Source organism: Lissotriton helveticus, chromosome 5_1, assembly GCF_964261635.1.
Source record: "Lissotriton helveticus chromosome 5_1, aLisHel1.1, whole genome shotgun sequence".
Classification (NCBI taxonomy): Eukaryota; Metazoa; Chordata; class Amphibia; order Caudata; family Salamandridae; genus Lissotriton; species Lissotriton helveticus.
The window spans coordinates 287,946,075-287,961,471 of record NC_136065.1 but is presented as its reverse complement, the minus strand read 5'-3'; the positions used below and the strand labels follow the sequence as shown (position 1 = coordinate 287,961,471).

The 15,397-nt window shown below is 45.0% G+C and overlaps 1 protein-coding gene across 2 annotated transcripts in view; it reads right to left on the bottom strand.

The window, feature by feature from the left end:
- Window positions 1-15,397, bottom strand: part of MTOR (mechanistic target of rapamycin kinase) — an 865,133-nt gene that overhangs the window by 510,997 nt on the left and 338,739 nt on the right. For both annotated transcript variants that reach the window (XM_078642233.1, XM_078642234.1), the window contains 3 exons: window positions 11,299-11,461; window positions 9,882-9,974; window positions 8,086-8,232 (listed from right to left, as the gene is read on the bottom strand). In XM_078642233.1, the coding sequence (XP_078498359.1) occupies window positions 8,086-8,232; window positions 9,882-9,974; window positions 11,299-11,461 (403 nt within the window). The remainder of the gene's footprint in view (window positions 1-8,085; window positions 8,233-9,881; window positions 9,975-11,298; window positions 11,462-15,397) is intronic.

Sequence of the window (15,397 nt, the reverse complement as noted above, 5' to 3'; positions counted from 1 at the left end):
AAGTTTTTTTTAAAACTTGCAGTCTACCAGCACCAACACACTCTGGATGGCCATCTGTTAATCAGGCTTTCGATCAAGATATTATACTAAGATTGAACTGGTTTTGGAATGATGCAGACAAAGGGGGCGAGCTGCCTCCTGGGTAAATGCCTTTGACACCATGAACCATCAGCACCTGTTGTCCCGAAACGTTAAGTGCATTCTTTTTTAAACTATTGATCACAAATAATTAAACTGGGATCTGTTTCTTCTATCCCAGTTTCTCCTGACGGCAAAGCCCTAAAAGGAAAAGTTCATCACCAGTAATCTCAATTCTTTTCCATTGGATTACTCATCTAAGCCATAAGCATGGAATTCGTCTCACCGTTGAACGGAATCCTGCAGCACTTTATCAAACAAGTTAAGTTCATTAACTTCAGAAATTATATTTCTCGTAGATACTCAGTCTAACTTCAGATTTGACACCCACGAATATCCCCCAGGCTCCCGATAGGATCCAGAGGATTATCTTCAGCGGTACTCTTACCAGACGGTAGGTGGCGCCTTCCGGCTCTACTCTGGATCCATATTGCATCAGAAGTGAAAGAGTGGCACCGTATATAAGTGCACACCCTTGCGCACTGACATCAGTTTCTTGTCATTTCCCTTTCCATACCCTTGGACATGGAGAAGAACACTATTATTGACTGCGTGGATCTCTGCCTTGCGACCTTTTTAGATGTCAAAGAGAGGCCATGCCACAGAACAGGGAGGTAGGAGGCAGTTAGGAATCTGCAGTTAGACAAAGGATCTGCCAAAAAGAACACTACTAGAGGTCAGTAACTTGTTATTCTGATGGATACTTCAAACCACAGATTCCTCGACTTGTTAATACATAGCATAGCAGCACCTTCCAAAGGTAGAGGGTCTGAGATAAAAAAAAGTCTTGCAGGATTGAGCAAAGGAACCTTCAAATCAGAACTATAGGTTAAGGCAGTAGTGTTTAATAAACATTTGCACCAACACTCAAATCATAGCTACACAACCAGCAATTCCAAACACTAAACAGACCCAAAAAATCCATCACTCAGATCTTCAAAGAAGAGAAAAAGTAAAAAATGTCATGCTTGAAGTTGTTGATGAAAGCCACTCTTCACTAGGGAGCACTGCAGCGAAGGAGAAAGAGTTCCACAATTTGGGAGCTAAATACTTGAAAGTGTGCCTGCTCGACCTGGCCCGGTTAAACCACAGAACTTGGGCCAGGTGGAGACGGTAAGACTGAAGAAAGAACTGAGGTAGGGTGACAGGGGAAGCTCAAGCAATGGAGATAAACTATGCCAGCATCAGCAAGGATTCTGTAAGCAAAGCAGAGCACTTTAAACGGAATGGCTATGCACTCTGGGAGCCAGAGAAGATACCCAAGTTGGGTAGAAGTGAAAGTACTTGGGCAGACGTCTCATGGGCAACAGAGTTCGGAATAATTTGTAATCAGTGAAATAGAGCTTTATTAACTCAAAGGTACAGTACATTTCCTTAATACAAGCAAGATATAATCACAGCATGGATGACGTTTTCTGTGTATTAATAGGGAGTGACCAAAGAAGCTTCCTTAAACATTTCAGAAGCCAACAAGCTGTCACTGTGTTGATCTGATGAACAAACTAGAGTTAATTATCAAACCACATGACCAATTTATTTAGCGCGGAAGTAGGAACTCAGTATGCCACCATTGAGTCCCCCAAATAGTGGCCTGATTGCTGATCAACAGAATTTCTGTTTGGGTGCCATTTCATTTTAGGCAATTGATGCCCATCCACTTGGCCACTGATTTCTAGCAGGTCTTAGGTTGAGACGGCAGTTGTCATCATCAGGGGACAGTCTAATGATGATCTTCCACTATGTCTGCTATAGATCAAACATGCATGTTAACCACATTGGTGCTAAGGCAATTCCCGCTGGGTGCTGATATTATTATTTGCCATTGTTCATGACAAGATCAGCTCGTCATTAGCACAGCTCCAGTGTACTGCATTACGAGCTGACCTTGTCATGAGCATGGAAGGGGTTAAAGAGCATTGGGCTCAAAGACCAATCCTTGAGAAAGCTGTGAAAAATCACCTTTAGAGATGAGGCACGGGGTTTAGATGAAGCATGGAATGAGCGATCAGCCAATAAGGAAGCAGCCCAACTCAAAGCCACACCCAATATCCCGCTCTCTTCTAATCTTCTGAGTAGCATCCAATGAGACACAATATCAAAAGTTGCAGCCAAGTCCCAAAAAATCAAGAGTGAAGTTCCGCCCAGATCAAGAGTGGCTTTTAAGCTCTTCCGTCACCTGAAGGAGGGCCGACTCCTTGCTATGGCCTGTGCTAAACCCGATTGAGAAGCATGCAGATAGCAGTGTCGCTTGAGATAGTCCAAACTGGATTTCGGTGTTAGATGTGGGAGGACACTAGGATTGCCATAGTAAACTCCCACCACACACAGCCCTCAAAGCCCAAGTTAAGTGTGGCTAAAGACTTCAACCATCTTAAAAATGCCCAGAGTGGGTAGGGTTCACCCCGGGAACCATTACCTCATTAGTGAGGGCGTGCCCACAGGCCATTCCCACCTATTAGCGTGTGCCAGGCATAAATGTGACGCCTCCAGGCAACACCTTCAGAACACTCCTGGACCCGTGGAAGATCACAAGAGGACTGAATCTGATCTCTCAGACCTGAAAGAGCCTAGAAGACTGGACCTGATATCACTTTTGGACTCCAAGGGTTATAGAGGTGGCATCCTTTTAAAGCTATATGGACACAAGTTACAAGAGGCCTTTATTTCTGCAACTGCCCAGCTGACTAGTGGCAACTGGACATGGATTGGGTCCTCCTGTTGGCCTCTGTCTGCCACCCTGTGAGTCTCTTAGTGCCTACCCTGAGGTCCTGGGTGATTTTAGAAGTGTACCCCTGTGGAGGAGTGAGACCTAAAGGACTAAAGTCAGAAGGTAAAATCTTTGAACAGGACAAACTTGGTTAGTATATCGGACACCCACGTCATCGTAGTCACATATAAATTTGCTGCTAGGTCCTGTTGTATCCTGACCAGAGACTATCTTTGGTACTCTGTGCTTCTTGGCACTATTTCTACTTAAAACTTCCAAAATTCATATCTACAGTTTCCCTTATTGGATTACTATCAATTAGGGGTAATTTTTTTACTTTTTCTAAATTTGTTTTAGGATTATTTTTACTGTTTTACATTCCAAATCTATTACTGTTTCCATACTGCATATAAATACTGTTACCATTCCCTCTAAGTTAAGCCTGTTTTCTCTGTGCCATAGCTATCAGGGGGTTGAGCTTAGGCTTATTCAGTGACTTTAGATGATCACCCTGACAAGGATTGTTATTATTGCTTGAGATGGGTACTTAACCCCCTCAACTAATAATCTAATTTCTTAAAACCATCAAAAGACCTGTCCATCAGTGATGCCTGCACATCGTCAGAAAATCTGGTGGACCTTATCCAGGTGTACCTGTGAAGCACGACACATGCACCAACAGCTTTGCTAATACAAACAGTGGTGTCTATGCTTGCTTGATTGAGTTGTTTTGCTGCATCGTTTCCAACATGGATAGTCTGAGCCAGGGAGGCCCATAAGTCCTGCAGGACTATTGGCAGGAGCTTTATGGCCACACCCCATAAGGCATGCTTGTAGCGACCTAAGAAGCAAACCACAGAGGCAAGCCGACAGAAGAAAACATCACTTTGCCAAAAGCACCAATATATCTGGATTCTCTATCTGGGAGATTGGTTGGAATCATCTGCACAATAAGATTTTCTGAAATGTGGTGCCTAGGGAGGGACGTTGGATCCCCTAGGACAGGCCTAGATACTAACAGACTAATGGGCAGACAATAATATGGTTTCAACCATGTAGCCATCAAGGCATCTGTAAGGACTTCATTGAATCGGAGCAGGGGCTCAGAGCTGCTGTCCCAGGATGGAAAATCTCCATCAGAACATTTGTCTTAGTCTCAATGGAGGGTAACAGCAAATCTAGAACCTCAGATGCCCTCCAAACCACCACTGCAAATGAGTCACTTACCTCCACTGGTGGCCCACATAGCAAGTAAAGCTCCATTTCAGAGGAGGTGTCAAGCCCACTGGCATTTTGTACGTCAAGATACAAGGCATCATCACTATAAGGAGGGGGAAGCAAGCCACCCCCTTTCCCATCATCACCAGTAGCTTCTGGTATAGAATCAAAGTCAAAACCAAAAGAGAATAGATCTTTGCTTTTAGCACAGGCGTCAGACCAGAATCAGGCTGGATAACAACCGGTTGCTCTTTTGTGAACTCATAGCGAGCCAACGGTCAAGGTCAGGCTGACATCAGTTCAGGGTCTGACATAAGTCTTCTATCAGCACCACTGGAGTTAAAAATCGATGTTGATGCAACAGAAACAATTGAAAACATTGGGAACTGGTGTAGAAGTCTGTACCGGAGTGCATAGGGTTCCAGTAACCGGTTGAGTGGGGACAAACTGCATCGGGGGTGACCCACCGGCAGTATCCTGAATAGATGCTCTGGTGGTTCCTTGAGACCCAAAGACGCTTGAAGGAGCCCGAAGAGTACTAAAAATCTGCAATCACGTTAAATGCCTCTATCTGTTTTGGCCCGGGGAACTCAGCGCACAGTGGAACCAACTGGGATATCAGATCTGAGGCCAGTGATCTTGAAGGGGAGTAGCTCAGTTCTTGAAGTCCTGGTGCCTTCTCTTTGAAACCAGAGTGGGTTCGAGTTCCAACCAGCTTTCTTCTGCTTTCACTTGGATTTTGACTTCAACTTAGATTCACTTCACTTAGATTGTGGGCGGGAAGTGGAGTGTTAGTGGAAATAGTCTTGTGCCCGGGAGTGGGAACACAAATTTAACAAGCATTGGAAATGCAATAGGTCTCGGATTTTTTTGAGTTAGAGGTAATGGCATTGTAAATGGCAATGTGTTTTATCCATGTGTTCACCCTGCACACTCATTCACTGCAGTCACTGTCACTCCGCATTCACTATCACTCTGCAGTCACTCTGCACTCACAGTCACTCTGAATCTGCACTCTGAATCTGCACCCTGCACTCACAAATGCACTCTTGACTCACACTCTACATTCTGAATCTGCACCCTGCACTCACACTCTGAATCTGCACTCACAATCTGCACTCTGAATCTGCACTCTGCACTCACAATCTGCACTCTGAATCTGCACTCTGCACTCACAAACTGCACTCACAATCTGTACTCTGCACTCTGAATCTGCACTCTGCACTCTGAATCTGCACTCTGCACACTGAATCTGCACTCTGAATCTGCACTCTGAATCTGCACTCACAATCTGCACTCTGCACTCACAATCTGCACTCACAATCTGCACTCTTCCCTCTGAATCTGCACTCCGCACTCAGAACTCTGCACTCAGAACTCTGCACTCAGAACTCTGCACTCAGAACTCTGCACTCTGCACTCTGAATCTGCACTCTGCACACTGAATCTGCACTCTGAATCTGCACTCTGCAACTGCACTCACAATCTGCACTCACAATCTGCACTCTGCACTCACAATCTGCACTCACAATCTGCACTCTGCACTCACAATCTGCATTCACAATCTGCACTCTCAACCACTTTTCGACGCACACGTTGTAATGTCCCTCCTGAAGTACGTGTTGTGGTTGTTAACGCAATTCCAGTCAGATGCGAATAAAAACCAATATGAGATGTAGAGTTATTAGGAATAATTTTAAACTGTAACACCGAGGTCGAAACGTCCACAATTGCGATCATCACAGGGAAGCTTTTGATGATAACGACTGTCAAGACTAGAATGCTTAAGGATGGGATGGAAATAGACCTGACCGTCCTATGCTTTAGGTTCTTCAGCTGCTGGGCAAAATGCGGGGAGAGGCGACGTCAGAGGCCTCGAGAGGTTCCGGCTTCTAATTCCAGCGGTGGGGGCTGAAAGGACGAGCAGGCGGGGAGAGGCGATGTCAGAGGCCTCTGTGCAAGCTCAGTCTGTCTTTTCCAGTGGTGGGGGCTGCAAATGGAGCGGTGCGGTCAGAGGCCCCTCTGAGATCTCCTCAGGGGATTCCTGCGGTGGGGGCTGCAAAGGGAGCGGCGCTCCGAAGCAAGAGTGCGAGTGGTATAATAATGTTACATTGTGGGGGCACTTGACCATGTAATAATGACTCTTGAATGTCTGTACCTGGCTGGAATTGCACAGCTAAATGGAACCAGATGCCATAATCTGTCACGCCTGCATTAATGCCATGATAGATTATGCACATGTAGGAACAAGAACGAGTGGTGCCAGGCGCGCGCCACTGCGACCGAAGAGCAGAGAGTAGCCGGAGGCATCTGAAAAATGCACGGCGAAGAGCGGGACGGTTCGTGGAGGCACGTCTGCGCTGCGAGGGGGCCTGGCCACGAGAGCACACAGCAAAGAATGGTGCACGCGCGACCGGCATCTGTCTTCATTTACCACGGGCCCTGACAGCTGGTAATTGAAGAATTATGCCCTTCTGCTGCGCGTGTCCGCACGGAATATGCACTAGGCGGAGCAACTCTAACGCCTATGGCCTATTGCGTGCTGGCTTTTAAAAACACAGGCATGCTAGGCCCAATTGCCATGCAGCTGCCATAAATAACAAGCAAAAATCACAAGCTTTTCTGGAATTCGTAGGTTAGATTTTCGAAGTTCTCATAAAAGGACTCTTAAGCCACGCCCACTTCGTGGGACGTAGGCCGAGCCCTAAAAAGGAGTGGGACCTGTGGAAGACTGCAACGTTTTATGCTAGGCATTGTATAGCTTCAACTCCCAGTCTTGAATCACCTTTGGGTGTATTAAGGCCATTGGTCCCACAACTTGGAGTCGTGAACAGTGCATAAGGACTAAAGGCATACCTGGTGAGGGGCCCGTGACTGACAGCTGCATGTGACAGTCTCTGCATAGCTTAAGGCCAGTTGTTTCCAGGGAGGACATAGTTCCCTAGAAAAGTCTGGGTTAAAATACTGAAATTGATGGAAGACCAAAGAAAGGGGAATCAGAGACCTGGATCCATGTAAAAAGGCATAAATAAAAGAACTGATGTCAGCATGCAGGTGTGGCACTTATATGCAGCACCACAATGTTACTTTCGGGGCCTATAGAGCCTGTGCGGAGCTGCAGGGCGCTAGATATTGGCACACAATAACACTGCTGAAGTAAATCCAGTCTGGAGCCTGGCGGATATTTTAAGGTGATGAATATGCAGTTAGAAATATCCGTCAGAATATTTGAGTTCTGGATCATCTAGTGGTTGGGGTTGGCTTTTGGTAGTGCTCCTTTATGACTTTCTTTTCTCTGGTTGTCAGGGAATATCTCTTGTTTTTGGTATCTGGTCTCTGGTATGTTCAGGGGCTGGCATGTGTGCCTGGACACTGGCAGACCTATGGTGGCTCAAACAGTTTTCATTAGTGGTTTCTGGTGTTTAATGACAGACTTTGCTATCTAATGGCAGACGCCGGTGGCAAGGAATGATCAGTGGTAATGGCTACGGTGACCTTTGGTTATGGTTGTGGAGGATCTCTTTAGGGGACAGGGTTTCTGATGACTTTGGGATGGATGTATGACGTTACCACGCGGTACATCACAACGTGGTACTTTACAACGCAGCTTTTACTACGCAAGTCGTTACCACGACTTGCGCTGTAGGGTGCTGGACTTAGGAATAGTATGATTTACTATTCCAACTCCAGCCTACGTAGAGTAGGGAAGGTGTTGGAATAGTATATCACACTATTCCTTAGTCTAGAGCGCCCTCCAGTGCAAGTCGTGGTAACGACTTGCGTTGCAAAATCTGCGTTGTGATGGCACTGCGGTGTTTTGACCGCGTAGTAAAGGTTGTTTCCCCTTTGGGATATCAGTGAAGTGGATTGGTGTTTCCTATGCTGGCTACATGAGGTTTCAGATGGTGGTTAAGGTGAAGACCCTGGTAGCCAGGGTGAAGTGAGCAGTGGTCAGGTTTGGTTCTCCGGTGGCTATGATTTGAGGTGCAGAGCAGGCTGTGTGTGCAAGGATATTTACTCACCCTCTGGAGGTTGGCAGTGCTGACATGCAGTTTCTTCATAGGCCCAGAGTCCAAAGGATTACTATTCAACGACTCCCCCAAATTGCCCTTCAGTACTCTGTGTTGATAGATCAGAGGATCTTCCTCCTCATCTGCAAGAGTGTACCCCTGAAACAATAGGGCAGATTCATCAGTGAGCCGTGCAGGGGCAGATGAGCCAAAGCACAATTTAGTGTCTAAAGCCAACACTCTCTCAAATTAACATATACCATATTTGGGGGCCAAAATTACAGAACATTATTTACCATTAACAGCCGCTGATACCTGGAAAGCATGCTCTTATATGATCTCACAATCTTCCATTTTTAGGCGTATGATGTGCCTGCAGTCAGATCCATGTTTTATTCTCCCAGTTGTTTAGCAATAATGTGGCTATACAGGAGGCCTTGTTTTTAATCCAAAGTGTGACTTTGTCTTATCTGTCCCTCACTTTCACTTGACAAATGCAACAGTATCTGCAGTCTCTCACACTATTAAATAAATGCAGCCTGTGTCACAAACATTAGCCTCTTTCGAACATTCAGTTTTCCTAACATTTGCACTTTCTCCAGAATAACATCTACTGGAAAACTGACCAGAAAAAAAACATCCCCATGGATTCAGCTTGCATGTATTCCGATTTTACATTTTGTCTGGTCTAAAGCTTTTTCTTCTCTACATGCTGCCTCCTGAGAGAACTACAGTCAAGTCTACCCAAAGCAGTGGGAGCCCCTTCATATAATACTTTTTCTCAAGGTATGGAAACCACGAAGATATGACCCAGCCAAGTGGTGCTCTCAGGATTCAGCTCACTTCCTCTCTAGGATGTTGTCCCACACAAAAAGCTTCAATACAGCGTAGAAAGGTAGAGTTATATTGTGACAATATCACACAACATGCTATGAAGTAAAACAATGAACTTTCAGACCCTTAAACTGATTGGCTTAAAAGATATTCTGCCATCCGAACTGACAAGTGAACAAGGGTAACATTCTCTTAACTTTCAATTCAATAGACCTTTGGATTTATTTAAATATAGGGGATAGTAATTTGAGTATTTATATGCCACAAATGTTGTAGAATTCTTTAGTTTGTATTCTTTTTGTGTAGATTTTACCTTACAGCCTACAGGAAGTACAAAATACTCTGAAAGACTTGGCGGCTTAGAAGGTTCGACAAAATGGAATTATCATTGGAATTTAAAATTACAGCCAACTTCAACTGGAATATTAAAGGAAGAAATCAATATATGTTGTTTTTCTACAGTGCCTTGTAGTACATGAATTTGATTTGTGTGGTGAATCACTTCCTACGGTGTCTTTGGCTAGCACCCACTGGAGTGATTTCAACTTCAGACTCAAGGTGTTCCAACAGGCGCTAACTTCAAAGAACAGAAATTCAAGTAGCCTTGCTCATTGGTCCTGGTACCACTCAAAAATCTTCAAGAACATTTCAAAGAATTCTTGAAGATTTTTGCATTCTCTGTTGACCTGCCTGGATTTCCAGTGTAGCCTATAACGAAAGTATAGTTATTATTAAAATCCATTCAACCTACATTCACTGGGAGTTCTCCACTTTTCATCCCACAATTTTCTTTTTGTCCCAAGTTAAAACACCTTTACTAATATGGGTAAATAGGCTTGTTTGGATGTATGTTCTTTATCTTGCATATGCACTGTAATTGTGCTTTGTGACTGCTATATCCCTGAGCACTACCTTATCTCCCCTTTAACGCTGCAACCACATTGCACACACCTGCATGACGTAAGATAACTCACCTTGAGAATTCGGCAGATGAGCACCTCATAACGCTGGTGGCTTATTTTATGGCGCACCAAAACCTTGTTCACCATGGGTATGAATATTTGATACTGCAGACAAAATAAAAGATAACGTAAGCATATTACCACAATGCAAAATTGCTGATAAGACAATGCCGAAAAAGACAGAGGAGTGGAAGGGGGATTTCGAGAATAAAGAGAGTAGATTAAGCCAGGGAAGAAAGCTATGGGAGTAGCTAAGACATCTACAATATCACGGGGCAAGTCGAGTGAGGGGAGGTAATAAGAGGCTGGGTGAGTGAGTCATTGAGTGATTTAATGTAGCACTTTTCTGCCTAGTTATCTTTGAAACTGTGGGTGTGCTTGTGAAAGTAGAATCTTGTGAGTGAAGAAGAACTTCTTCCGAGTTTTCCATAACCGGAGATATGTTTGATAGACTGAAAGAGAAACTTAAGACTGTTTGAAAAAGTAGGGTGTTCTAAAACAAATCTGCTGTCCCCCATTCAAAACATTATTCTCGTATGTGAGGGCGATCATGGTTGAGAAGGAAGAGGCATGGAGAGAAGGGAAACGGCCACTACAACGCGGCCGTTTCCACGCATGCATTACAACGCATGCGTGGTTACCACGAATGCCTTTACCATGCATACCTTTACTACGAGATATGTAGTAAAGGCATGTGTGGTAAAGGCTAAAAATAGAAAAAGGGGGCTTGGGGGGTCTCCCACCAAAAAATAAAAAAAGTGTGGGAATAAAAGGGGGGTTGGGGGGATCTCCCTCCCTCCCCCCCCCCCAAAAAAAATGCACCTGATGTGACGAAGCGGAGGCAATGGGCGTCATTTGAGAGGAAACTGAAACTTCCGCTTTCTCTTAACGACGTACAACGTCACCGACAACAAGGAAGATGAAGGAGAGGAGACGACTAAGAGGTAAGGGGAATTTTAGTTAAAAAAAAAAGATTACGGGTTAAGGGCAGGGGTGATTATAAGGAGTGGGGGCTGGTGGGTCACGTAAGGGTACAGGGGAGGGGTATAACCTTTACCAAGAGTATGCCATTACCATGCATAAATTTACAACGAAAAATCGTTGTAAATCTATACGTGGGAAAGGAATATTCATGGTAAAGGTTATGCGTGGAAAAAGCATTCTGTTGTAACGCATGCGTGGTAAAGGCATGCGTTGCAACGGAATGCGTTGTAATGACATACAACCGCAAGAGAATAGGAAATGGAGATAACAGCGAGTGGCTGCGAGAAGTACAGTGCCATGAGCGATTTAGTGGATGGAGGCAATGAGAGATAAGAATATAAACAGAACAATTTTCTGCTTTCTCCGAATCAGTCTCAGGCAATATCCCCCCGATTAGCTCTCTGTGGTCAGACCTCGGAGAGCAGGATTGTCAAGTCGAACATACCTTCTTCCCAAGCTGGAAGACCAGCGAAGATAGGGTGTCCATGGCCATTGGACGCAGCTCAACAGAGACGTCCAGTGTCCGAACAATAGGATGGATAATTCGTGAGGCATAATCTGTGAAGTCCAGCGATTCGGTTAGCCTGTCAACAGTCTCCAAAGCAGCTCTGAAATCACACAGCTCAGATTACTACAGCATAAACACGAGCGCAAACCACATACAATGACATACCTTTTAACAAGCATTTACAATGCAATAGGTCTCGCAATGACATTGATTTGAGCTATTGGTATTGAAAATGTTTTATTTTTTTCCCCCTCCGTGAAGCATTAATCAAGTAATGGGGTTGTAAATGACAATGTCGTCTACCCCCCGTTGGCCCCCGCAAAGCTCATCAGCATGTGCCCGTCATAAAAAGGAATATCTGACAATCGCATTGTAAACATTTTGCGACAATTCTATAGTTTCACAACGGTGGAACAAACACCGTACATATGTTGTGCAGTTTTAATGTGGTAGGCACATTCTATAAATCGTCAACTTTGTAAACATCAGCAAAAATCAGCAGTTGAGAGGAAACAGCCCGGGGTCTCCGGACGAACATGCCTGGTGCTTAATTAAAGGGGCACTGCAGGTAAAATCTGAGTGAATCATGACCACTCACAGGGCAAAAGAAGAAACCCTGTAACGCCCTAAAGTCCGTGCAACAAATTAATATTCAGAAAGTGAAAAAAGCACAAGACTGTGTACACCAGTTTGACGTCAGACATAGCGAGGAAATGCGCGCAGTGCTGCGATGCGGGTCTTTAACAGAATTATCCCAAAGCGTGATGTTAAGGGGAGGTGAAGGGAAAGTTTGAGGGCAGGAATGCAGTGCTCGCTGCCAGGTATATGGGGTTTAGGGCGGGGGGTCGCTAGCATGATGCCAGGCTGGTAGCAGACAATAAGGAAACAGCATCTGAGGTGACCTCACCTCGGTAATGTGCTCAGACCTGAATTACCGCCGCTGGACCCAATGTCCATGTATTTTGCTACCAACGTTCCTTAAGGAAATCATTGTGGTGGATTGAGAACACGTTGTGTCTCAGCACAAAACATAGGTGTGTGTTTGCAATAGCATTCGCCGACATTTCAGCTGAGGAAAATGTCGTTTATTGCAACCGGCGTCACTCTCCTCCAAATAAACAATTCTACTGTCCTGTGTAAAGGGCAGCGCTTTGCACTTCGGTGTGTAAGCCACTGAGCACAAGGGGGTCCTGCAGACACTGCCTGCAGTTCTGGTGTGAGTTGTGCACCCCTTAAATTACACGGAAATTCTGTAAACTTCAGGTGGGTGTGAGGAGTGCTGCCTGGCAGCCCCGCTGCGTTACCGCCACTCGAGGAGCCTTATTACACCCGGCATGTTACCGTCAGGTGTGCAACAAAAGACTGCAGACCTGCAGTGTGTGTACTGCACGACTGGAAGGGAGCGGTGGGTGGGAAGAAGGAAGCACGTGTGTTCACTCGATTGTGCATGTATAGCGCGAGCACGCATGCACTTTATTTACCTCACAAAGTACATCAATGTACAATTACTAAAAACACGTCACTTTAAAGGAGTAAAGTGACATGTTTTTAAAGTATCCAAATCTGACCCAAGGACAGTGGAGCTCACAAGGCGGCGAGTCCCAGGCCTAGAATTGAAGCTTTACCCGTTTGCTCCTCCCCTACAACACAGTGGTGTATAGGGTCAGCCCCCGGGCCACCCACACATGCCGTGAAAGAGCTGACCCTCCCGAGTTGCCAGCTTGAACACTCACCACAGAACAACTGAAGAGCCGGGCGTGCCTGCAATGAGCTCACAGGAAACATGATCTGGGAGTACACGCCTCCAAAAGATATGAAAGAGCTTCACGACAGCAGTGAAGCAGATGACCCAGTCCGGATGGGCCGTCCAAAAGGGAGAAAGGGCAGTGACCAAAAACCATCCTTCTCAATGGGTAGCCAGCGTTTAGAATAACAGCTGACGCGACCCAATGAAAATGATGGGTGGGGCTTCAAGTCCCCTTCTGAAATCTCCTCTCTCACTATGTCTCGCCGAGTGAGCAGCACATGGGCTGCAATGCAAGGCGAGACCTAAAAATACGCCACAGCATTCAAATGAAAACTGCAGCATTTTGCAAGTACGCCAACTTCCATTCCTGGCTTAATTTGGGATTGAACACATTTGCAGAATCAATAAATCATTTTATCCAAGTAACCGCTACTTCATATAATAAGATAACACATTTTATTCTCCAAGAAAAATAATGACACTTTTTCATCCAGAGACTGCTCATCTTGTCTGATGCCAGTTATGTGCCCCTTGCCACCAGCATCTAATGATCAATTTCCCCTATGCAAGACCGCTTATATGAGTTTTGGGATTCAGTGGTTACTGGACAGCCCCCGTCTTGGGTACTGTCATTTATGTGAGATGATCAGTCGTCTGGATTATCAAGATAGTCCCTTTAGTAACCTGAATCTCAAGAGTGATAAACAGTCAAGACTTACTCTAAGAGGTGGAAGTGGCTTGGTAACTCACAGCACAAGAGTATATATACACCATGCTCAACGCAACGTCCAGTGAGAGATTTTAGTTATATAAAGACCAGACACTAATTTGCAAGTAGGTTAAAGAGGGCAGTAGGTCTAACAAAAACCTGAACAAGAACTTAATACTTCAAACAATTTAACAGTGTTTATGTACTAGGCGCTACATTTGAATAACATGGGAGTGTGAAAACAAACTTAAAATCTTCTCTGTGTTTTGCTAATGTACTTTCATATAATGTTGTGTTAAAACTGCACACACAGCCCTTAATGTATCAACTATTTGAATTAAATATGAATGTCGTTTTATATTAGTTCGAGGCTTCCTGGAACACTGAAGATTCTTGGAAGGTTTGTGTGACACTAGTAGGCCCAGTAGCCATAGTACTCAGTGTTGTTCTTGCACATTTCCTGACAGCGCAACCTCACATGCAAACCTGGGAGGTGGATTCAAGATTTTCTGAAAATAATGAGGCTGGTATTGTACATATTATGTTCCTCTCAAAACGGTCAGTGCTTCTTTGGGGTGGAGGGGATCCGACACCTGCACATTAGATACGTTTCTACTGAGAGAAACACGTTTCTGTCACGTGATAAAGCATCATTGATTTGTACTGAGAGAAAAAAATATATATACATCGGGGTGATTTTCTATTAATTTTACCTCTATGCTCTAACTGACCATTTTCTAGCGATATAGCTGACCAGCTGAAAAGACATTTGTCTTGAATCTTTTTCGCTGTGCTGCTTGCTAGTTTGCATTAAACACTATGTAGGAAGGTAAATCCCTGACTATGGTTGCCCCCAACTTTTGCCTGGTGTTTTGCTGGTTTTCTGACTTAGTTGACCTGAGGCCCTGCTATTCAGGACCCCAGGCCTACTGCTCTCTCTGTAAAATGGATTCCATGTACCTTAGGTACATATCTAAATTGGATACTGAGTCACCTTATCAGTCCCTGTACAGTGTACCTTAGGTACCCAGGGCATAGGTGTACCCAGGGCCTACCAGGGGCTGCAGCATGTATTATGCCACCCCTGGCTGGCCATCCAAATCTGACACAACTGGCTGCTTGACAGCTGGGGCAAGGTGGTGTAATCACCCTTTGCTTTAGATATAGTATACCTATATCTAACCCTAAAATGGACACATAGATCTCCTATCAGTCACTCCTATGGCAGGCCTTAACAATCCTGAAGGCAGAGTGCTTGAAATCGTGTGAGATGGTGCTCTGGCATGAGCTGAGCCTGTCTGCGGCTTTCGGGATCCATCCCTTAGCCGTTTCCATGATATCGCATACCATATACTCTTAAGTGCATTATAATCCTCGCGGTTATGTGCCAACTCTGGTATCGCTTTATCAAAACATGTCGAGTAAGGTGTCATACGAATTGGAATACTAACCCCTCGCCAATTCTGGCGACGGGGTTAGCATTCCACCCTTCTAGAGGGACACGACATGTATGTAACCCCTAACCCCGGTTAAAGTCAGACAGAGCCTTAGCATCCACAAAATGGATGCTGCCACCGAGA